The sequence below is a fragment of the Trichechus manatus genome, unplaced genomic scaffold (assembly GCF_000243295.1).
Source record: "Trichechus manatus latirostris isolate Lorelei unplaced genomic scaffold, TriManLat1.0 scaffold00012, whole genome shotgun sequence".
In the NCBI taxonomy this organism is placed as follows: domain Eukaryota; kingdom Metazoa; phylum Chordata; class Mammalia; order Sirenia; family Trichechidae; genus Trichechus; species Trichechus manatus.
Genome location: NW_004443948.1, coordinates 16,368,732 through 16,394,532, shown reverse-complemented (window position 1 = coordinate 16,394,532; position 25,801 = coordinate 16,368,732). Strand labels below are relative to the sequence as shown.

General features: G+C 37.6%; 1 protein-coding gene across 1 annotated transcript in view; it reads right to left on the bottom strand.

Annotated features, from left to right (window-relative positions):
* Positions 1-2,676: 2,676 nt before the first annotated feature.
* The window catches only part of LOC101344692 (multidrug resistance-associated protein 1-like), a 101,419-nt gene continuing 78,294 nt past the window's right edge, over positions 2,677-25,801 (bottom strand). The window contains exons 19-28 of the mRNA XM_012554133.2: positions 22,669-22,823; positions 20,347-20,502; positions 16,695-16,894; positions 15,833-15,959; positions 14,380-14,481; positions 11,718-11,861; positions 10,040-10,198; positions 6,110-6,276; positions 3,888-4,082; positions 2,677-3,543 (exon numbers count right to left, since the gene is read on the bottom strand). Coding sequence (XP_012409587.2) covers positions 3,414-3,543; positions 3,888-4,082; positions 6,110-6,276; positions 10,040-10,198; positions 11,718-11,861; positions 14,380-14,481; positions 15,833-15,959; positions 16,695-16,894; positions 20,347-20,502; positions 22,669-22,823 — 1,535 coding nt within the window. The 3' untranslated portion in view covers positions 2,677-3,413. The remainder of the gene's footprint in view (positions 3,544-3,887; positions 4,083-6,109; positions 6,277-10,039; positions 10,199-11,717; positions 11,862-14,379; positions 14,482-15,832; positions 15,960-16,694; positions 16,895-20,346; positions 20,503-22,668; positions 22,824-25,801) is intronic.

The window sequence follows — 25,801 nt, the reverse complement described above, 5'->3', positions numbered from 1 at the left end:
TTCTACATTTTTTTCCTGCTCTGTCTGGGACTCTCTGTTGTGATCCTTGACAGAGTGGCTGGAGGTGGTAGCCAGGGACCATCTGGTTGTTCTGGGCTCAGGCTGGTAGAGGCTCTGGTTTATGTGGTCCTTTAGCTCTTAGGGCTAATATTTTCCTTGTGTCTTTTGTTTTCTTCATTATCTTTTGCTCTGAATGCAATGGGAATAATAGATGTATCTTAGATGGCCACTAGCAAGCTTTTAAGACCCCAGATGCTACTTACCAAAGCAGGATGTAGAACATATTCTTTAGGAACGATGTTATGCTAATTGATCTGGATGTCCCTCAAGACTATGGTCCTCAGCCCCCAGCCCCAGCAACTTGGTTCCTCCAGATGTTTGGCTGTGTCTAGGAATCTTCTATGCCTTTGTTTTTTGGTCAAGTCATGCTGACTTCTCCTATATTGTGTGTTGTCTTTCCCTTCACCAAAGTTGACATTTGTCTACTATCTAGTCAGTGATTTCCCCTCCGCTCCCTTCCTACCATCAAAGAATGTTTTTTTCTGTGAGTAAAGCTTTTTTTGAGTTCTTATAATAGTGGTCTCATACAATATTTGTCCTTTTGTGACTGACTTATTTCACTCAGCAAAATGCCCTCCAGATTCATCCATGTTGTGAGATGTTTCATGGATTTATCATTGTTCTTTATCGTTGCGTAGTATTCCATTATGGGTATGTACCATAATTTTAAATTACTTTCTTATTCTTGATTATTTTTCCTAAAAGAAAAGCCCTCTATAACAGGCAGAACTATTTATTATTTGTATGCATATTAAAATACAATATTAAATCTCCTTAACACTAAGTCTGATATCAAAGCTATGTTCAGAAGTATATTCAACGATTTTTTGACCTACAAAAATGGGTATTTCTTATGGGTTAAATTTACTAATAATATATTTGAAGCTTTAGTTCCATTTACTATTTTACGAAGGTATTGGTTTAAAATCTTTCTTCCTCATTTGTAAACTACAAGCTCTCTTTAAGAGACTCTGCTAAGAATGAGGAGAACTGGAAACAGCATCAATAGTTCTGTAGTCACGTGGACCCGGGCTCAACATCTTACTGGCAAAGATCCTCTTGGAATCAAAGCATCATTTTTGGTAAAATATAGTTAATAATAATACCTTTGTTATAATCTTCAGTGAGAACTGAAAATGACAAATGATTCTAGTGCCTTGCACGTTACCCAGCACATGGTGGGCTTTCAATAATAAATATTCTCCTTATCCTGAAAGAAGTCAACTTAATGTTACCTAGAATTTTCCTTCTATCAGCTAAGACAAACATTTCTGCATACTGAAATTATAATCATTATTTATTTTCTTAATCTGTTTTGAAGTTACAATCTTTACACAAATCAGACATTGAATAAACATGATTTTTATTCAAATCAAATATACTACGTCTCTATAATCCAGTCATTTTGAGTACCCTACCCTTAGCCTCTAGTGTACTTCAGTGATTGAACAAGCCTGATGTACGCAATTGAAATTTGAATGAAACATTAATTTCTCAAAACACAATAAAATTATCTTTGAGTACCTTTGGCAGTTAGTAATTTTCATAGTTATTTTATCATTGCCTTATTTTTATCCTTTAACTACTATATATGTAGAAAATCGCACACATCCTAAGTATAGAGCTCAATGAATTTTCACTAACTAAACTAATACCTAGATCAAGAAACAGAACGTAACCATTATCCCTGAAGCTCATCTTGTATACTCTTTCAATAATTTCCTCTCCTCGCCAAGGGTAACCAGTATCCTGACTTACAATTGCAGATTAGTTTTTCCTTTTTAAATTTTAATTTTTACTTTTATATAAATGGAATCATATAATAGTATTCTTTTGTGCTAGCTTCTTTCATTCAACATTGTGTTTGTGAGATGCATCCACGTTGCGGCATGTAGCTGCTATACGTTCATTCTGATAACTGTATAGCATTCCACTGTGTGAATATACTACAGTTTATCAATTCTACTGTTGATTTACCATTAGATGTTTAAATTATGCAACTGCTCTGATTGATTCACTAAAACTATAGGAGTAAAGAGACTAAAGCATCTGTTAACTGATGTTAATGAGATATCTAGATCCTTTTTTAAACGGAATTCCATAGATGTTTATTCAATTCAATGTTTACTGAGTATAAAACACAGTGGCAGGCACTTTAGGGATTGCAAAGACAGGACAAAACTTCAAGTAGCTTACTTGAAGTTACGTTAGAAGATTCTAATGGGTTGAGACAGTAGATAGTACATGATTCAATAATTTAAGGAAACTTTTCACAAATACTCAGGGGATGAGCCAAGAGTTGTGTATGTACAAAGGAAGGATAAAAGAAACGGCTAACAACCCTTAAAGGACATGTTAAAATATTTTATTAAAATTATCTTGAAAGGAAAATACCACTGAAGTTTGAACACTTCAAATTGGAAGCGCAATTCAGAAAAATAATATTGCTTCTATTACATAAAACTACTAAATGAAAAAGCCCTTCAAATATGATTAGTACAACAAATCAATCATCTTCTCCTGAATGGATACCATATAATGCATAACCCACTCAGACTGATCCAGACAAAATATGATATTACGTAGAAAATAGTGTTTTTTTTTTTTACTCACAGGTAAATACTAAACATATTATAAAACATTTTTAAATAAAGCAGATCATCAAATACAGTTAATATATAATTATCTTTTCCAAAGGGCAGCTGAATAGCTCATAATATTATTTCCATGATTTCTCTATCATTTCATCAACCATACAGTAGCTTAGCACATATTCTATATGCATATAAGCACATTTATCACATTACTTGAACAAAAATAGTTGTTCCTTCTACAAACAATTGTTGGGTATCAACTACGTGAAAGGCACTATGCTAGGAAAGTAATATACAAGGATGATTAAAACTGGACTCTGACCTGCAAGTATGTTTATCTAGTAGAGGAGACAGTCAAGTAAAAGAATTAAAATAGAATATGGTACCTGCCATGTTAAAAGTATGCACATGGGACTAATGAAAGCACAGAAAGGGGGCATCTAAACCAGACTGGGGTGCAGGGAGGGGGATGAGGAGAGGCTTTGTGGAGGACATGAATACTGAATGAAGTCAGTGGCTTAAAGGATAAGTGGTTCTTAGCACTTTAGACAGTGGAGAAGGTGGGCACTTCAGACGGCATGAATGGAAGAGAGAAGGTAAGGTGCAACCCAGGCTGATTAGAAGCCATGGGGCCTATAGGCATTTGTGCCAACTCGTAGCCAGGGGCCTGCCCTTGTGCATTTATGCCCCATCATTATTCTTTTTATACACTACGGTTTTTTTTCTTATCCTGTATAATCAACATACAGCTAACATTACTTATTTTTTTGCCTCTAAGTCTTGAGTTATTCCAGCTTCTGTTATCATTTCAAAGAAACGTCCTTTCTGGTGTATCAAGTTCTGAGGCGCTTCGAATTCTACAATCCTCCCAGAGTCGAGAACAAGCACTCTGCAGCATGAAGGGAAGCCAGTCAGACAACCTATAATCAATATTTCATCTCACCGTTTTTGGTCTTGCTAATGTAAGTTTTAAATCACTGTGTGAACTAGTTAATTTCAGTATAAAATATAGGGACTAGTTAACTTAGGAAAGAAATCAAGTTTTCTAATGTTATTCTTTTAGCATTAACATTTTCCTCTAATTAGAAAATATCTTCTATGCCATCAGAAAAAATGTTTATTTCTCAGTGTAGATAAAACTCTTTAACAGTGGCAAGGAGTTAAGCATGTTTTCTATGCCCAATAGCTATCTAAGCGGGAAATGTTTCCTTTTTGAAAAGAAATAAAGCATACCTGTTGGAATCAATGATAGAATGCAGTCTGTGAGCAATGGTCAGGATGGTACAATCAGAAAACTCCTTCCTGATAGTGGTCTGCACCAAGTTATCAGTCTCAAAATCGATGGAGGCTGTTGCCTCATCCAAGATAAGAATTTTCGTTTTTCGAAGCAAAGCACGAGCAAGACAGACAAGCTGCCGTTGTCCAACGCTGTTAAAAAAAAGAGCAGTAAACTAATTTCAACCATGTACTTTATGGTTACACTTTTACTGTTCTAAAATTCTGATTAAACCCCCAAAACTATGGCCCCCATATGCTCTGCTAACTCAGTACTGAAACCATTCCCAAAGCCTGCTTTTCAGACAAAGCGTAGACACACCTATAAAACAAAAAATAATACATGTGAGGAACGTGCTTCTTAGTTCAATCAAATATATAAGACCAAATGGGCAGCTCCTGTCCAAAAGCAGGACGAGAAGGCAGGAAGGGACAGGAATTGGACATATGGACACAGGAAACCTTGGGGTGAAAAGGGGGAGCATGTTGTCACATTGTGGGAATTGCAACCAATGTCACAAAACAATATGTGTATAAATTTCTGAATGGGAAATTAACTTGAGCCGTAAACTTTCACCTAAACCACAATAAAATAAAAATAATAAAATTCTGATTATACTGTTACTCATTCTCTTTCTACCTCGCCCCACAAACATTCATTCATGCAACAAATATTTATTGAGCGATTACTATGTGCCAGGCATTTGTCCAGGTTCCAGGGATAGAGCAATGAACAAAACAGAAAAAAATCTCTTTCTGCATGGAGCTTATGTTCTTATGGGGAGAGGGAAAACGTAAACAGGATAACTGAGTAAAATGTATCGTTACAAGAGTATAAGAGTATATAGCACAGGATATAATAGCCATTTACCATTGAGTCGATTCTCACTCATGGCAAGCCGATGTGTGTCAGAGCAGAATTATGCTCCATAGGGTTTTCAATGGCTGAATTTTCAGGAGTAGATTGCCACGCCTTCATTCTGAGGTGCCTCTGGGTGGATTCTAACTGCCAACCTTTCGATTAGTAGCCAAGTGTTTAACCATTTGCACTACCCAGGGACTCCTATGAATACAACAGTATTTTTTAATACACTAAGTGTATAATGGAGCCCTACTGGCAAAGCAGTTAAGAGCTCAGCTGCTAACCAAAAGATCAGCAGTTCGAATCCACCAGTCGCTCCTTGGAAACCCTATGGGGCAGTTCTACCCTGTCCTATAGAGTCGCTATGAGTAGGAATCGACTTGATGGCAATGGGTTTGATTTTTTTCTTTTTTAAGTGTATAATAAGAAGAATTTAAGTACCCAGGAAAGGGGAATATAAAGTGTGGGTCTGGGGACTGGCATTTTAGATGGGCTTGCCAAACAAATCCTGACTGAAAAGTTGCCTTTTGAGTCAAGAACTGAAGGAAATGGAAAGGGAACCATGCAGATTTCCGGGGGACATTTGTTCCAGGTAAGGGGAACAGCAGATGCAAACTCCCTGAGGCAGACAGGAGTTGGCCTGACATGGTCATGAAGCAGTAAAGCCAACGTGACAGATACAGAGACAGGAAGGGAGAAAGGAATAAGAGAAAAACATGGAATTACGTCGTGCAGGGTCTTGAGGGGTCTAGGTCACACTTTCCTAATGTCTCTGATCACATGAAGGTGACTGTCATAAATGTCTCTGATCACATGAAGGTGACTGTCATAAGACATCAAACAGTGATGAAGAAAAAGTAGCCCCTTACATTTGTTGTAAATAAGTTTAAAGGCTATTATGGTAGGAATCTTTACAAGATTCAATTAAGGTTGGCAGTTTGAATCCACCAGCCTCTCCCTGGAAACTGCCCCTATGGGGCAGTTCTACTCTGCCCTATAGGGTTGCTATGAGTCAGAATTGACTGGACAGCAATTTTTTTTTTTTTTTAATATCATAGGAATGTTTACAAGATTCAGTTAAAATAGTGACCTTTCATACTGCATTGTTCTTTATTCTTCCCCTTTACCAGCAGTTTCCCAGCCTGCGGCTACCATTTTATTCTTATCCCTTTTCCCTAGAGGGAATCAGCAATAGTGCACTTCGAACAGACCAAACACGCTCCTTGTGGCTCAGAAGCAGTTTCCCTTTGAGGCCAATTCAAGTTTCTAAGGAGTTTGGAAAGAATAACCTCAGCAAGCTCTGTTCTTAGAAGCTTACCTGAGGTTTTCACCGCCCTCAGAGACCTCATGCAGCAGCTTCTTGGGAAGGGATTGCACAAACTCTTTTAAGTGACACAATTCCAGCACTTCCCACAGCTCAGCGTCAGAATACTTGTCCAGAGGATCCAGGTTCATTTGAAGGGTTCCAGAAAATAAAATGGGGTCCTAGAGAATAATGGAATCCTACTGTCACATGGTTAAGAGTTTTTTGTTTTTTTTTTTTAAATCAGACTCAGAAAATAAGGAAAAAGCAAAGTAATCAAACTGAACATGGTTATCAAATTCATTTTATATTTAAAACAAAAGCAGGAAAGAACCAGAATAAACTATAACTTGGATTAAACTGTTATAAGGTTCTTGATTCTTTTTGTCTCCTATTATTACTAATATCAACAACAACCACAAGAATAATGGTGATGACAGCTGCCCATTTAGTCAAGGCTACTATATAATGCAGTATGATTATAATATATAGTATATATAGAATATTATTAATAAGCATACTGACCCAGAAAGGTAGATATTATCTCCATTTTACAGACATTAAGCAGGAGGTTCCAAAGAGCTCTTACCTCAGGCCACACAGAAGGTAAGTAACTAGAATTCAAAAAAGGCTAAACCCATGTTCTTTCCACTATAGCAAGATGCCTGATAAAACTATATTTTACTACACTTGTATTTATTTATAAAAGAGGAGTAACTAATGTCTCTTTTCTCCACTAAAAATTTACCCTGCCAGAATTCCAGATTATACTCAAATTTGTTTTGAAGTAAATTCATTAATACAAGTATATACCTAAGCAACATGACCAAGAGATTTTAGTATCTTAGTATTTTTAGAAGAAGATAATATAAAGGTATTTTATAAATGCTCAGAACATAGCTTAAGTCTCTCAAACTCAATTGAATAAGCCATTTTTTACTCCAGTGGCATATTCTTGAGCCAATTTCCATACTTTTTTTTTTAAATATTTTTTACTGTACTTCAGATGAAGGTTTACAGAATAGTTTCTCATTAAACAGTTAGTACACATATTGTTTTATGACAATGGTTAACAACCCCACAACATGTCAACACTCTCCCTTCTCGATCTTGGTTTCCCTATTACCAGCTTTCCTGTCCCCTCCTGTCTTCTAGTCTTTGTCCCTGGGCTGTCGTGCCCCATTAGTCTCGTTTTGTTTTATGGGGCTGTCTAATCTTTGGCTGAAGGGTGAACCTCAGGAGTGACTTCATTACTGAGCTAAAAGGTTGTCCAGGGGCTATACTCTCTGGGTTTTTCCAGTCTCTGTCAGGCTAGTAAGTCTGGTCATTTGTTGTGAGTTAGAATTTTGTTCTATGTTTTTCTACAGTTCTGTCCGGGACCCTCTATTGTGATCCCTGTCAGCGCACTCAGTGGTGGTAGCTGGGCACCATCTAGCGTATTGGAATCAATCTGGTGGATGCTGTGGTAGTTGTGGTCCATTAGTCCTTTGGACTAATCTTTCCCTTGTATCTTGTTTTCTTCATTCTTCTTGCTCCCGAAGGGGTGAGACGAGTGGAGTAAATTAGATGGCTGCTCATAGGCTTTTAAAATCCCAGATGCTACTCACCAATGTAGAATGTAGTACATTTTCTTTATCAACTGTGTGATGCCAATTGCGCTAGATGTTCCCCGAGACCATGGACCCTACAGCCCTCTGCCCAGCAATTTGGTCCCTCAGGGAGTTTGGATGTGTCTATTGACACATGGAGCTTCCATGATCTTGCCTTGTACAAGTTGTGCTGGCTTCCCCAGTATTGTGTACTGTCTTACCCTTCACCAAAGTTACCACTTATCTATTGTCTATTTAGTATTTCCACCCCCAACCCCTCTCATCCCTTGTAACCGTCAAAGATTGTTTCTTTTTGTGTGTAAACCTTGTTATGAGTTTTTACAGTAGTAGTCTCGTACAATATTTGTCCTTTTGTGATTGACTTATTTCACTCAGCATAATGTCCTCCAGATTCATCCATGTTATGAAATGCTTCACAGATTCATCATTGTTCTTTATCGTTGTGTAATACTCCACTGTGTGTATGTACCATAGTTTGTTTATCCACTGATCTGTTGATGGGCATCTAGGTTGTTTCCATCTTTTTGCTATCGTGAACAATGCTGCAATGAACATGGGTGTGCATATGTCTATTCATGCCATAGCTCTTATTTCTTTACGATATATTCCTAGGAGTGGGATTGCTAGATCGTATGGTATTTCTATTTCTAGCTTTCTAAGGAAGTGCCATATCGTTCTCCAAAATGGTTGTATCATTTTGCATTCCCACAAGCAGTTCATAAGAGTTCCCATCTCCCCACAGCCTCTCCAACATTTGTTATTTCCAGTGTTTTTGATTCGTGCCAGTAATGCCGGGATGAGATGGTATTTCATTGTGGTTTTAATTTGCATTTCTCTAATGGCTAGTGATCGCGAGCATTTCCTCATGTGTCTGTTGGCCGTTTGAATGTCTTCTTTGGTGAAGTGTCTGTTCCTTTCCTTTGCCCATTTTTTAATAGGATTCTTTGTCTTTTTGTTGTAGAGGTGTTGGATTTTCTTGTAGATTATGGAGATTAGACCTTTGTCTGACTTGTACTGTCGAAAAATTTTTTCCCAGTCTGTAGGTTCTCCTTCTACTCTTTTGGTGAAGTCTTTTGATGAGCGTAAGTGTTTAATTTTTAGAAGATCTCAGTTATCTAGCTTATCTTCTGGAGTTTGTGTTGTTGATTATGGTTTGTATCCTGTTGATGCCGTGTATCAGGGCCTCTAGTGTTGATCCTATCTTTTCTTCTATGAACTTTATAGTTTTTAGCTTTATATTTAGGTCTTTGATCCACTTTGAATTAGTTTTTGTGTATGGTGTGAGGTATGGGTCCTGTTTCATTTTTTTGCAGATAGACATCCAGTTTTGCCAGCACCATTTGTTAAAAAGACTGTCTTTTCCCCCTTTGATGGACTTTGGGCCCTTGTCGAAGATCAGGTGACCAAAGGTGGATGGACTTACATCTGGGTTCTCATTTCTGTGTCATTGATCAATGTATCTGTTGTTGTACCAGTACCAGGCTGTTTTGACTACCGTAGCTGTATAGTAGGTTCTGAGGTCATGTAGTGTTAGTCCTCCTACTTTATTCTTTTTCTTCAATAGTGCTTTACTCATCTGGGGCTTCTTCCCTTTCCGTATAATGATTAGTTTTTCCACCTCTTAAAAGAATGTTGTTGGTATTTGGATTGGGATTGCATTGTATTTGTAAACTGCTTTGGGTAGAACAATTTCCGTACTTCTTAATGATCAATTTCCTTTGATTCCACAGATAAACAAATCAAAAGACTTGAGAAAATCAACCTAACTGAATTAATGTCCTTTGTCCTTTTCCCTTTGTGTCCCTCAAACCCACTGCTGTCAAGTCAATTCAATTTTGACTCATAGCAATCCTATAGGACAGAATAGAGCGGTCTCAGGGTTGCCAACGCTGTAACTTTTACGGAAGCAGACTGCCACATCTTTCTCCTGCAAAGCAGCTGGTGGATTCAAACCACTAACCTTTTGGTTAGTAGCCCAGTGCTTAATCACTGTGCCACCAGGGCTCCTCCTAACTAAGCAAAGTCCTCAGTAATTTTTTCCCCAAAAAATTAGTGTGTTTTAGTCTGATCTCTTCATTCCAATTTTATTTGCACTTACTGTTATGAAGGAAACTTTCAAAGAGATGTACTGATTTGTCAAATAGATAAATGCCCTTAGGAAGAATGCTTTAAAGTAAGTCTTTAATAGGTTTCAATTACACAGTGATTTTTCATAATATATTTAAAATGATCTGGCTTCCAAAAGTGGATTTATATGCTTAGAAGGCACACATTAAAAAAGAAAAAGAAGATCACCTGGAGTGAGTTAAGAAAGACTACGGCAAATAGGCTTTACCTGTGGAATAATATTAAGTTTGCCACGAAGGTCATGCAGTCCTATAGTTGATATGTCAATCCCATCAATAATAATTTTGCCTCCTGATCTCTCTACAATTCTAAACAAGCAATTTGATAGTGTTGATTTGCCTGCTCCAGTCCTTCCCACAATTCCAATCTGTAACGAAATGATTATGAACAGTTTCCACTGTAATTTCTGTAAGAGAATGGGACCTTGGCAACTGACAATAAATACGTTAGGTGTTGGGTCAGTAAGATTTAATATTTTCAACTAGAATAACCTTGACTGTCATGGAAGACGTAATGTGACTTCTAAGGATCAGCCTTCTACTCAGACACTCCTTATGCACTGGAAGGGCTTTGGCTTGTATCTGTTTTTCCTCTAGGTTTGGGTAATTCGGTTGCCATGTAAGAGAAACCCAGTAGCCTAGAAAGATACCTGAACGATCTCTGGACTAGCCACGAAGTGTGGAGGCAGAGGAGGCGCTGGGAATAAGCTGATGTTCTGGGACTTTAACAAGGGAGCTTTCTCCACCTTTTTTCAACAAAAAACAAGCAAGCAAGCAAGCAAGCAAAGAGGACCAGAACCCTTTGCCAGAGAGGCTAGAAAATCCAAACGAATGCCTTCAAATATCCCTGGCATATAAAAACAACTATTGCATTAAAATTATTGAGGGTGTTGAATGAATTGGGGTAATCAAAATTCCAGAATAATTTCATTTGCTCTGACAAGATTTTTGTCCTTTACATTACTGGTGTGGACCTGGTTTCCAAAAAACCCATTGCTATTGACTTGATTCTGACTCATAGTGCCCCTATAGGATACAGTAGAACTGTACCATAGGGGTTCCAAGGCTGTAATCTTTACGAAGCAGACTGCCACATCTTTCTCCTGAAGAGCGACTGGTGGGTTGGAACCGCAGACCTTTCGGTTAGCAGCCAAGTGTTTAACCACTGCGCCACCAGGACTCCTTGGACCTGGTTTAGAGGGTTAGAAAAACAGACATTTGGGGCTACAAAAGAGCTCTGAAAAAGGGAAAATAGGATATTGCAGTTATTTTTTTATTACTTTTATCTTTAGAATATTTTTTCTCATTAGAAAAATAATGTTATGAAACATTTTGAAAAATGTAGGAAAGTATAAAGCAAAAATCATCTGAAATTCCAGCATGTGAAGAGAACCATTTGCCTTATAGCTATTATTCTAGTGTTTTTGCTAATGTGCATATCTGCTTGCTTTTTCAAAACCCAAAACGGATATCATACCATCAACAGTTTTGTATGTAGCTTTTATTTACTAAATTACATCTCAAGCATTCCCCACTGCATTAAATAGTCATGGAAAAATTATGTTATTGATGATACAAATATGCCAGTCCATGGATTCACCATATTATAGGTAGCATAATCTTATCGTTGCAATTTACTTGATAGAGGAAACAAAAAAATATACTAGAACCATTTCTCACAAAAATGTATGAACAATTAAAAAAAAACAAATACTTCTTCTTCATAGAAGGAAACCTTACTCTTCACACAACAACCACGTCTTTATTACTTTTATATGAAATCTGATACAAAAGGCCATCTTATATTCAATGCTGTATCATACTTTGATCTTAACAGTGAATTTATTCAGAGTAAAGGAAAAGTGAAATATATAATATATATGGTACCTTCTCTTCCTCATGAGTCTGGAAAGTGATATCTTGTAAGGCTAAACCAATATCATTTCTATATCGAGCCTGAAAATTAATAAACTCCACTATGCCTTTATTGGGCCATTGTGATGGAGGCCTTCTAGACATTATCCAGGGTGCCTTAAAACAAAACAAAATTTTTTAAACTATTAATTACAATAAAAAGCATCTTTCCCCCGCAAAATGAATTTTCATGCATCTAAACAAAAGTGAGGCTAAATGATGAAAGATAGTATTGGTAGATTATGATTTCTGAAAACAGTTTTAAATATTGCCAATATAAAATTTCTCACATAGTTATAAGGCAACCTTAGAAATAAATTTTTAGAAGTGACAAGGCTTCCCATATTCTATCAAGTTATTAAGAAAAAGCTTCTAAAACCCTATACAGGGGCTGAAGGTAACCTGAAATTTTAGCTGAGATGAGGACACTTTGTTTATTCATTCTCCAAACACTGGGTTTACTACGCCGCAAATTTGACTTGCTGCAGATTCAGCAATGAGCAAATGCCCTTATTGAGCGTGTGTGCTGGTGGGGAGAGACAGAAACACACACATAACCTACGTAAAATGTGAGATGGTGGTAAAGTTTTGGAGAACAATAGGCAGGGCTGTGGTTGGTGGGCTGGTGTAATTTTAATAAGGGTGATTGAGGAAGGCCTGATGTGGCGTGGTGAGGGAACAAGCCCTGTGGATAACAGCTGAAATGGATTCCAGGCGAAGGGAATCAAAGGCAGGGGGCTTGCTGGGTATACGTGAGAAACAGCAGGAGGTAGACTAAAACTAAGGGAGTGTGGTGCCTGGGCAGTGAGGTGAAGCGCTTTCAGGGAAGTGAGAGAGATCACTAGGTAAAGTGAGGACCGAGGACGCACAATTGGTGATTATGACAAGGGCAGTTTCAGCAGAGTGGTAGGATGGAAAGCCTGTTTGGAGAGGTCCAGAAAACAATGAGAGGAGAAGAATTACCAACAGCAAGTACAGGCAACTCTGAGGAATTCCGCTATAGAGGAAAGGAGAGAAACAGGGTTACAGAGAGGTGAATAGAGTTATCTGGACAAATTTACCTCTTTCACATCAAGATTTTTTGCAACAGTACTGGTGTCCCTGGGTGGTGCAAAGAGTTAAATACTTGGCCACTAACTGGAAGAAAGGCCTGGAGATCTATTTCTGAAAGATGACATCCACTGAAAACCCTACGGAGTGTAGTTCTACTCTGAAACAGAGGGGGTCACCATGAATTGGAACCGACTTGACAGCAACTGGTTTCTTCTGGTATTTTTATTTGACTACAATAGTCACCAGATGGTAATAATAATAATAAAAAAAAAAAAAAAACCCAAACCCATTGCCATCAAGTTGATTCCGACTCACTGTGACCCTATAGGACAGAGTAGAACTGCTCCATAGGGTTCCCAAGGCTGTAGTCTTTATGGAAGCAGACTGCCACATCTTACTCCTGGGGAGCAGCTGGTGGGTTTGAACCAACCTTTTGACCTTTTGGTTAGCAGCTGAGCACTTAACCACTGCACCACCAGGGCTCCTTTCAGATCACGACAGGCTGAGCAAATTGAATACTGGGAACTGGAGACTGTAAAGGTTGACTAATCTTTCATGACATTTTTATGTAAAGGTAAGGCAAGATCTAGAGCAAAATCTAGAGAAGTATTCAAAGTCCAGGGATTATTTTGAGGATGTAGCAAATAATTGGGCATATTAATAGCCCCAGAGAAGCAAGGGGTTGAGGGTTAAGATGTAGGAATTAGAGGAAGGGGTAAACGGAGCAAAGTCTTAGAGAAGACATGAAGAGGTATTACCAAGAATACAATTAGAAATGTTAACTTTTTATTTGGAAGAGGGACATTTCTTCCTGAGAGATATACAACAGGGAAGTTTCATGAAGATTTAGATACCTTCATAGATGGGTTGAAGAAGATACAGAAAGTGAAATATTTCAAGTCACCTTTACCACCTGCCCTGTTAATCCATGGAACTGGGAAGCAGAAGCAATTCAGATGAGTAGTGTTTAGATAACTCAAACATTACACTCTATCAATAGTCTAATTCTTCTACCTCTCAAATTACAGTTAATTAAAGGAGACAAAACTGACTGATTTATTCTCCTCCTCCTTCCCATCCACAGACAGGCAAATGATGAGTAAATGGAATTGAAGATAAACACATTAAGCATGTAGTTAATTCAAAAATTGTGCCATCACATTCTAAATAATTATGAGATGTCTATAAAGACACTCTCCTCAATATACAATTCCCACCAAGTTATAACTGTAGGTTGTGTATTTTATCCTACATCCATAGAGGACAAATCCCTGTGCCTTTTAAAGATAGGTTAGTATATTTTGTTTGTATAACATCACTGAAATAGGGATGTATCTTACAATCTATGGAGTGTCCTAATTTAATTGGCAGTGTCTTTTTCTGCCCTCTATTTTAGTGATATAGAAAATAATAATGCCTTTTATAAGAAATTAGGTTTTAATTTTAATTGAAATGCTGAATATGATAGCATATATTTGGAAATGCAACTTCTGTTTAAAATTTATGTTTTTAAATGTCAATTCAAGGTGCACTCAAATATTTTAATCCTATATCCATTTATCGGTTGTTTAGGAATGCTTACCTCTTTATCCATATTTTCATATTCACAAACTCTTTCAATGGAAACTGCATTGGTTTCAATTTCACACGCTTTCCTTACCCAAAAATTCAGAGATTGAGTAATCTGGTGAAACAAACAAACAAAAAAACAAGTACTTAATGCATATTCTTCAGCCTTTTTACATAATATTAATAATATTTAATTTTAATAGGTGTTCATTTTTTAGGGTTATTTCTCTCTTTTAACTACTTCACAAACTTAGAAGTAAGTATCTTAATACATACACACACATAAGTATTTAAGCATACTGAACTCATTAATATCATAAATAATGGAATTACTTGAAAGTAGACAGAATAAGTATAATTCAAACATATATTAAAGTAGTCCATACTTGGTGTAAGAAATGGTGAATACCAAGATAGATGGGATACTCCTAAAGAAACGTACATCGTAATGAAAAACAAAATAGCACACAAACATTACCTTTGATGTCCTGCAGTCATCCATCAGAAGGAAGATTCTCCTGACTACTCTGTATCTTTCTTTTTAAATTCTACGTTCTTCTCACCCTACCTCCTAATGTAGGTACTTCAACATTGTAACTTCAAACCTAATTCTGAAAACCAAAAAACTCTGATAGTTCCAAGTTCTCTATACGTTTGGTGCCGACTCATTTGGTGGCCAACCTGACTTTAAATGGCATGACGCTCTTTAAAGTGTTTATTTAACTCACTTAGGGTGCGTATTCACATGTTCCATTGCAGAACTAGTAATGTTTTATTATGGGGTACTACCCTAGGCCCTTCAGACATATATGCATCATATTTCCTTTCTAGAAACCCAAGTTCTGAAGTCTGAAATGCAACTGGCCTCAAGGGTATTGGATAAAGGGCTAAGGGAAGGTATCAAAATCATCTCGACTTGTCTTTCTAAAACAATTGTTAGGTCATGTGGAATTGCATTAAGCAGTTTAAGGAACTTGTTATTGTACAAAAGGCACATGAAAACCCATATACGCCTAGTGCCATGTGGTGTAAATATAAAGCAGAAGTTATAAGGGAAACACTTCTAAGCAGAGAAGCCGCAGAGCTTATACTCTCCTCAGCGTGCCCATCATCTCTGTGTTTAGGCTGGGCAGAGCTGGATGGCCGTGCCACAGTGGAGAGGGCCTCTACCCCTTTCACACTCTATATATCTATAAGGATAGGGGACCAGGGAATTTCTGGTTAACTATGTAACAGCAGAAATTTCCTGGTCATCATTGCTCAGCCTGTTTTTTCTGTGTGCTAATTCAGAACTGCTGAGACAGTTTCCTGCTACCACCAAAAGAGTGGAAGAAACGAGCCTCTAGAGTAATCCAGATTTCTCGCTCCTTACTTAGTGAATATAATCTGTAATTCAAACAGGCAAAGGAGAAGAGTGTTAATTAACTGGAGTATAAACATACCACGTACCACGAATTATTACTTACATTTAAGGCATAGGATATGGATAAACCCACTGTTGCTGAATCTACAGAACTGCCAGCCAGTACAGCCAGCAACGCAGCAAAGAATACCATTAGGTTGCCAAGAAATTCAAGTCTAACAGACAGCCACCTGTAAGAAATGGAATACATTTCTGAGTAACTAAGATGCAGACCTTTTGGTGCACTTAGTAAACGCTCCTCCAGGGAATCCCCAAGCATACACTGACAGCAGCTTTCTTTTTTGTCTCCCTTACTTGGAAACTCAACCAAATGCAGAGTTGTCTCAAGGAGGATGGCTTAAAGGATTCCTCTGCATAAAAATGCATTTTACTTTTACAGAATTTTGCCTTAAAACTTAATCAGAATTAAAAAGCAGAAGAACAGAACATCAGCTAAAATTATGCATTGAAATTTAAAAACCCTATTGGAAGATCAGTTACTCTCCAATTACATACACTTGTTTAATATGATTAAATTGGTCTCTAAAAAGTAAAACCTGCTCAGTTACTATTACATCTAATAGTCAATTTTTCTCCTTTACATGAAATTATCACTTCTAATTCAAAATATTATAAAGTATTAATTGCAAATAAAATACATTCTATGAATTTTTTTTAATCATTTGTAATTTTAATAGCATTTTATTTAATCTTCACCAAACCTGGGGCCTTTTTTCCTATAAAATAGTACATATGTTTTATATGAGTATAAATCATTAAAATTTGACTTAAGGCTTTAATTTTTTTTTTTTTTTTTTATGAATTGCTATTTCAAAACATTCTTCCTGTTTTAGGAGTCAGGGAACAATATATCTAAGAAGAGACTGGTCCTGATAGAAGTGTATTAAAGTGACTACCCGTCTTACCTGTTTGAAATTACACTATTGTAGAAACAGACTAAGTTCTCATTCACCACATCTTTGTTTTGCTGGATGAACCTCTGTTCATGCCCAAATGCTCTGATTGTGGATACTCCTGATAAAGTCTCACTAAAGTGGGAAATGATAGGAGAGCGTGATGCTGCTGCTAACCGCCGAATCTGCCGAGAGCTTGCCACATAGTATCTCTAATGGGAAGAAAGAAAGAGGCAGACTGAAAGGAGTAGCAGAAATTGCTTCAGTGACTTGGAAACTGCAAGGCCCTTGTGTAGGGTTGAGTGTTAGTTGTTGTTAGCTGCTCTCAAGTCAGCCCCTGACTCATGGAGGGTCCATGCACAATGGGATCGGACCATTGTGATCCATATGGTTTTCAATGGCTGATTTTTTCAGAAGTAGATTGCCAGGCCTTTCTTCCTAGTCCATCTTAGTCTGGAAGCGCCACTGAAACCTGTTCAGCATCACAGCAACACACAAGCCTTCAATGACAGACAAGTCATGGCTGCACTTGAGGTGCACTGGCTGGGAATTGAACCCGGGTCTCCCGTACGGAAGGTGAGAATTCTACCACAGAATCACCACTGCCTTTTAGGGTTATAGTAGCCTCAGAAAGACATGTCCAAATCCTAATCCCTAGTACTTGTGAACTTTACTTTATTTAGGAATAGGTTCTTTCCAGATATAATTAAGTTAAGGATCTCAAGATGATGTCATCCTGGATTTAGAGTGGATCCTAAATCCAATCATGAGTGTCCTTATGAAACGGAAAAGGAGAACACACAGACACAGGGAAAGGCCACGTGACGGCAGAGGCAGAGACTGGACTCTACAAGCCAAGAACATCAAGAATTGCCAATGACCACCAGAAGCTAGGAGAGAGAGATGCAGCAGATTCTCCCTCAGAGTTTTCAGAAAGAACCAACCCAGTACGCACCTTGATTTTCAAACTTTTGGCGGCCTCTAAAACTAGGAGAATAAATTTCTGTTGCTTTAAGCCACGAAGTTTGTGGTACTTTGTTATGGCAGCCCCAGGAAACAAATACAAAGTTTTGTAACAGAACAATGGAGCCCTGGTGGTGCAGTGGTTAAGACCTATGACTGCTAACCAAAAAGCTGGCAGTTCGAATCCACCAGCAGCTCCTTGGAAACCCTGTGGAAACTAATACAAAGTATTGTAACAGTACAATATTCTGGACAGTACAACTAGAATATAACTGGGCAAACTATCACTTTGATAATGCTCTCATACAACCATTACTGAGTACTTACTATGGAAAAAGCTCTATGCCACATGTTAAAAACGTGACCAGACAGATCTGTGGGAAGCAGGTCACTTACACAACCTACTTTATACTTAAATATAACTACAGAAAAAAAATTTCTTTTTTTCCTGAGAAAACCTCCAGTGCAGCCACAATTACAAGCAACTTTTTACCCATGGTCTCAGGTTGAGGACAATAGGGATTGGTGGGGACTGTGGAAAGCTGGAAGGAGTATGTCTTGAGTTAACTGGGCCATCACGCATCAGACCTAGATAATTGCTACAAACTAAGAATGAAAATAAGAAGTTGTTAGCTCTTGATCCCTCTGACCCCTCACCCCCCAGGAAATCTTTAAATCTGGAATTTTATGTAAAATCCTTTACTTTAAAATGTGTTTATTTTTGTAAAAACACTGAGCAAGCTAAACATAAACATATCTCAGGACATATATGGCCTTATAGCTTGCTTTTTATAAGTTCTGCTCTATGCCAAATTCCCAAATGCTTTGGAGAATACAAAGGCTCATGGCATGTTAGGGCTGAAAGGAGACTTTGAGATTGTTTAGATCCTTAGAGGGGTCACAGATCCCTCTGAGTTGGTGATTAAGGTAAGATACTTACCCCTAGACAAATGTACATATGCATACACACTAAGAACTCTTCACAAATGTACATATGCATACACACTAAGAACTCTTCATAAAATTTCAGTGATTTGTAAAAGCTATGGAGTCTTTCCATGAAACTGTCCAGAAAATCCAGTTTAAGAATCTTTGATTTAGATCAGTGCTTCTCCACTTCAGCAAGAACATCTGGAGAGTTTCTTAAAACACAGATTTCCGGGCGCCACCCTGAGAGATTCTGATCTGGTTGATGTTTGGTACGGTTCATGTGTCTGTGGGCCATTCTTTGAATAGCAATGATCTACATCAAACCTTTTATCTTACAGGGGAAGGAAATGATGCCTGGGAATGGAAAATGATGCGCCAAGCACAGAAGTCAGAAAGGTAGCTAGAACTCCAGGCTCCCAAATCCAAATTCAGGGCTCATACCCTAAGTTTCCCATAACGAAACCATAGTTTTTAGCCCCCTTTCCAGCCCTGGTCACTCAATTATAGCTTATCGACCACTAGACTATCACATATAATTTCATTTGTGACATGAGTTTTATGTTATTTGTTTTTAAGTAGATCTAACTGATCTTCACTACCATCCATTGATCTTTAATCTCTGCCTCCAGTCTCAGTGAGGAGACAATCTGTGGTCTCCTAAAAAAAAAAAAATCATATAGTAGTAGCAGCATAACAAACCCAAAATATACGGGTGAGTCAGATCTCTGTGCACTATTTTGGTAGAGAATGCTTCACACAGAAAACTCAATGTGAGCTAGGCCACAAAGGTGGAGTAAGACCTAGAAAGATCTTACACACGAAGTTGGAGGAATAGTGATAGCTCAGGTGCAGAAGTGAGAAAATGATTAACACTCTGGCTTGAGCACACTAAACTCTAATATGAATTTTAAAACTTACGTTTTTGGAAAGCGTGAAACTGCAAGAAATGTATCCTCTTGTTAAAAAAAAAAGCCTCAGAATACTCTGATAATTAATTTAAAACAAGGTAATTTCATTTTACACTGTAGCTTCATGGTGACACAAATCTGGAGTTCAAACTGGTTAACCACATTTTAACTGTAATCTAAAGATATCATATAAGTCTCATAAAAAACATTTCTAGTTCTTCCAGCAATCATTTCCTGACTAGGATTGGTAATAGTACCAAAGGCAGTATCTGTTTTTCTCCTCAAAATTCTAGCAAATTAATTTTCTGCTATAATGTACACAATATATAGGGCTTATGGTGGCCATAAAAATGCATGATTCAGCTCTTCTGCTGCAGGGACCATAACTGACTGACAGCCTTAGCTGCTCTAGATCCACTAGTACACCAGTGTATTAGCATGGAGGCCACTTTTCCCACAGGTTGTTCTCAGCCAATCACTGTGCATGGCAGTGAGCACTAAAGCAGACCCATCCCAGGAACATGCGGGACCAATGGGTGATTTTGGTGGAGGATTTCCCATTAAATTGGCTGAAATTTTGTTGGAACTTCTCTGCCGTCCAACACCATTTCTGCCCAGTCCTCCTTCCTTCCTCCTCCCCTTCACAGAGATCAGATATGCATTGCTGAGGGCTCTCCCTGTCTTCTTCTGCTTTTTCCCTTTATCTTCCACAGGCATTTCCTCTTATAAATCTCTGGCATATCTAATCACTTCTTGGAGTCTGCTTCTTGGAGAACCTGGACAATAGGAGGTTTACGTGGGTCTGAAATTATATTTGACTAGACTTATAAGTTATTAATACAAATAAAAATCCATGTACTTACTTGTATAGTGAAATAGAGGAAAATCAAGGGAACCACTCCCAGAATGAATAGTGGTAAAGCTGCCACAATGACCAAAACTGTTCCAATAACATCCAATGTACAGTTCAGCCAGGATCGTAAGTAGTAATGGAAACGTACATCAACCACAGACATGTCCTGAAAAATTTAATACTAGATCACTTTATTTTTAACTTTTCATGGTTTAGAATGAGGGGAAAGAGAAACAGATCACTCAACGAAAAAAAGAAAAAAGCTTATCCAGATGTAACATTCTGATGATCAAATAAGTCTACATAGTTTTTGCCCAACTCACCCCACCTCATGGCCAACTGTCCCAATTAAGAGTCTTCTAGGAAGAAGCTGTCTATAATCAAGCAATTTATATTTCCTAGTGACAACTACAGAAACCCTGGTGGTGTAGTGGTTAAGTGCTACGGCTGCTAACCAAAAGGTCAGCAGTTCAAACCCACCAGGTGCACCTTGGAAATTCTATGGGGCAGTTCTCCTCTGTTCTATAAGGTCACTATGAGTTGGAATCAACTCGCCGGCAACAGGTTTTGGTTTCGGTAATGACAACTACCGGGCACTTAATTTATACAACCAAAGTCAAATCCTATTCAAAAAATCCCCAGAATGCCAAGCTGGTAGTTGGGTTTTTAGGGGCATTAGCTCATCTCTATTCATTACTCATAAATTATAAAACACAACTGTGGCATTGGTGTTCACTGAGAACACAGCCTTCTTGGGTGGTGGGATCCTACCCATATTAGAAGAGGCAGAAAAGCAAAATAATTATTTATAAAATTAAAAATGGACAGGTGGAGGTGGACAATGGAAAAGAGAGAGAGGGACAAGGGAATGGTTATGCACTAATTCGCACCTTGCTGTAAATAACTTAAGTCTCAATTTGTGGTCCTAGGTATGACACAGAGATCACTAAGAACAGGAAAACATTGAACCTTGAAGCGATGGGACTTCTCAATTCAGAAAAAAACTGATACGAAGAGTAGAGATGGAATTTCATTATTTCTCGGTTCTGCTTTAGGACTTCCCTGATAACCTCATATACCAAACAGTGAAAAAGCATCATATTCATATGGAGCTTCCTGGCTCTCCTTGTAACTCACCTCCCAACACCCCCATCTGCTCAAGTCCCAATCATTTAAAATTTAACGGTATGAAAATGATAGCTATTCAGTAGGAAGTAATTGGAGATGCCCACTGGGAAAGAGAACGTCAGTGACCAAGTTCTTCCATAATTTTTCAGAGAAATCCATGAAACATTTAATATGCTATGTACTTTCATTTATATTTTCATGCATCATTATCAACCACCCCTTCACACACACACAAATGAATTTTTGTATACACATATAAACATATTAACATATTTTAAGGTTAAGGGCTTGCACTGTTTAATATAAAAACTGTTAGTGGGAAACTAATTTGCTCTGTAAACTTTCACCTAATTCACAATAAAATTTTTTTAAAAAGTATATCAGGAATAAATTGTCAATAGTTAAAAGAACCATTAGCAACATGTGGTTACTCAGCACATGAAATGAGGCTATTGCAAGTTGAGATGTACTATAAGCATAAAAAACAAAACAGATTTCAAAGACTTTGGATGAAAAAGAATGCAAAATATTTCACTGTAATTTTTTACGATTACAGTTTGAAATAATGTTTTGGATATACTGTGTTAAATAAAATGCTATAATTAACTTTAACTGCTTCTGTTTTACTTTTTTATTGTGGCTACTAAAAAATTAAAAAAAATATATGTGGCTTGCATTATATTTTTATTGGGCAGTGCGATTATAAATGCTTAATAGTAAACGAAAAACAGAGAAAACCCTCTAGCTAAGCTGAGACACTCTAGAGATCTCCACTCATCCTCTATTCACCGTAAGTGATTTGATAGTTTTCTTAAAGGCATAAATGTTTTCAAAGCCCAGATATATCTCCATATAGATTTTAATTTTCTTCCTTTGCTCAGACTAAACCTGTGATTCTCAAACTCAATGTGTTTAAGAAATACAGGTGTACACACCAAAGCACATGTACGTCCTAGATTCTTTAAGTGAAATTCAAGTGCTATTTTGATCATCTATGTTTAAGATGTGATGCTATTTATACATCAATTTATAAATATCCCAAGAACTGGAAATAAATTTAACAATTAAATTTATACTAAGTGCAATCCCTTCTTTTTAGGAGGATTTTTTTAAAATAAAATATTTATAAGGAATGATAAGGCACTAAATATGTATGTATCATCACTCTTAGGTATGCTATTTAATAAGATATGCCATGACTTACCTTGGTGAACCGATTAATCATCTGGCCTACGGGATTAGTTTCAAAAAACTGGAGTGGGAGGTGCAGTACATTGTTCAACAGCTGAGAGTACAAGGTTCGGGAGGCAGCCAAGGATCCTCTGGTGAGCACGTAAGCCCCAGAGCAGACAAAGAGACCTAAATACAAATTGTTATCAGGGTCATGGTATCATCTTAAAGGGATTCTGTGTTTTAACTCTCAAAAGCTCGCTTATAATAGCATTTATGTTTTTTATTAAAAACCCAAATTTTATATTTAAGATATGTAGCTGTGGATCAAAAAAGGAGCCCTGGTGGCACAATGGTTAAGCACTTGGCTGCTAACCAAAAAGTTGTCAGTTTGAACCCACCCAGCAGCTCTGCAAGAGAAAGACCTGGCGATCTGCTTCCATAAAAGACTAAAACCTAGAAAACCCTATGGGGTAGTTCTGCTCTGTTACATGGGGTCACTATGAGTTGGAATCGACCTAACTAAACCAACAACAGTTGTGGGCCAAACTAAATATAAATGTTTACGATGCACTGGAAATAAATACAAAAACTTCTGACGGGTGCCATGCTACCAGAACAGGGCTCTCCATATTCTTGGCCATAGGTTCTACAGAAATGCACAAAAGATAAGTGATTGGTCTGGTTCACAGAAACTATGATGTCCTGTGGGACACTGTAGTAGTCACTAGTGGTGTTAGCCAAACAGTTCTAGTTCTCCCAGCTTCTAGGTACTTGGTAGAGTTGCACTTTCTGGCCCCTTTGTGGTTGGAGAGCACAAATAAATAGTTGTGGACAGTGAGTGGTGAAAGAAATGACACATGCCACCTCCAGGTCAGAGCAGCCAGTTGCTGGTGTCCGACCTGCCACGGCTCTCCTCTCCCTTCGCACAGCACCTTTCAACATTTAAAATGGAGGTTGGATTGTTCATTCAACTTGGGTTCCTAAGTGACTAGGAGGCACAGAGCCTCCTTCCTGACCCACAATGGACACACGGTATAAGTGAGAAATAAACATTTTTTGTTTAAAGATAATGAGACTTGATGGGGGGAGGGGGAAGTTGTACTTGCAATAACTAAAAAAAAAAAAAACAAAATCAAACCTGTTGCTGTCAAGTCGATTCTGACTCATAGTGACCCTATAGGACAGAGTAGAACTGCCCCATGGAGTTTTCAAGGAGCGTCTGGTGGATTCGAACTGCCAACCTTTTGGTTAGCAGCTGTAGCTCTTAATCACTATGCCACCAGGGTTTCCTGCAATAACTAAGGTGGCAGATAATGCTTAATAAACTTGTAGCTTTAGTGGAAGATGGTGGAAAACTGTTGTTATTAGCATATCTTGACTGTTACTAGCTGCATTTGACAAAGTATGACAAGCAAGAGACAAGCTCAGAAAAGAATTATCCACTGTAAGAAAGAATGAAAACAAAGCAAAAAAACAGCATCTAGAAATTTTGGAACCTGTAGGATTGGAAGAAGAAATGCTTTGTTACAATACTGGTTCAAGGATAGATATGTGACTTAAATTGTTTCAAGTATGGTAACTACACGGCATCTATGGAAGCTTTTGGAAAGAAACATTACATTTTCATCACCCTGTAAGGCCTGAGAATGAAGTTAAGGAGGAAAAAGAGAAGGGCTGTTAAGAGAATCTTGGATATCTCATTTGAGCCCCTGGAACAAGATGTTTTTAAAGAATTACGTCTGGACTTTTCGGTTTTGTGACAGTAAAATTTCCCTATTACTTCAGTCATTTTAGGAGCCCTGGTGACGCAGTGGTTAAGGGCTCCAGCTGCTACCAAAAGGTCGGCAGTTCGAATCCACCAGCCGCTCCTTGGAAACCCTATGGGGCAGTTCTACTCTATTCTATAGGGTCGTTGTGAGTCAGAATTGACCGGATGGCAATGGGTATTTTTTTTTTTTTGTCAGTTTGCTCCTGAGTCTTAACTTACACACAACTATTCCACTGCACTCTAAAATATACAAAAGCAATAATAAAAGTATGTTGCCACTTTATATATTATACCTACAAATTTATACATTATACCTATTTTATTTATTATAATGTTTATATGAAAAAAAAGTTGATCCTTACCACCTTAAATTCTTTTAGCTAGTTCCTCTATATTTTTAAATAATATTTTATACTGCTATTATCAGTCTTAAATATTTTCTATTATTTTGCTGTCTCCCTCCTGCATACTTCTCTTTTCCCCTTCCAAAACTAGGTTACCCTTTTATTCTCAAATATTCAGTGTTTACATTATTAGAAAACAAATATTATTTATGAAGTTCACTAAATTTGTAATACTCATATCACTATTTTTCCATATGCTTAGTTTTCTGCGCAACTAGCACTAACTTATTCCCGAACACAACAGTCAACAAATCTCTGCTCAACATATTCAAACTCATCAGGTACTCTATAGTTTCACTCACCCTATATTTCCCCTCCACTGCAACAAAAACTTCGCTTTAAAAACCCTTCTCTCTTTCTGCTCTCAACTGGAATGGCTGCAGAAATAGACATTTGTGCTCTTCAGTTGTGGGAAATGTTTTTAAATATTATGTCTATGAGTCAGAATCAACTTGATAGCAACAAGTTTGGGGTTTTTTGTTTATTTGAAAATTTCTCCCTTCCTTTCCTGAATCTCTTCTTATATGAATGCTGAACTTCCTGGACTGTTCTTCTAATTTTTTTTTTTAATGTCCTTTTCCATTTCTTTTTCAATGTTGCACATTTGGGATAATTTCTCCTAATTTATCTTCTCATACTAGCAAAATCTTTTTAAATTCTTTAAATTTTTCAAGAACCTTTTTGTTCTCAGACTGAACTTATTTCAGAGCACTCTTCACTTACTTTGTGGAATCTCTTAAGATACTCATTAGACATTTTTAAGTTTCTCTTCTATTCTGATTGTTTTACCTCTAGGCTTAACTTCTCTATTTGTTGACTCGTATTTTTACTGTTGGTTTGATTACAATGCAAGACCATCCACCATTATGAGCTGAAACATATGAGGGACAGACATGGTTATTTTCATATAGGGACCTGGTTTGGCTGTCTTCTGCCACTGCCTGCACTTCCCCAGTATTGTTCTTCCCTGAGTGCAAGGGCTTGCTTCAAGT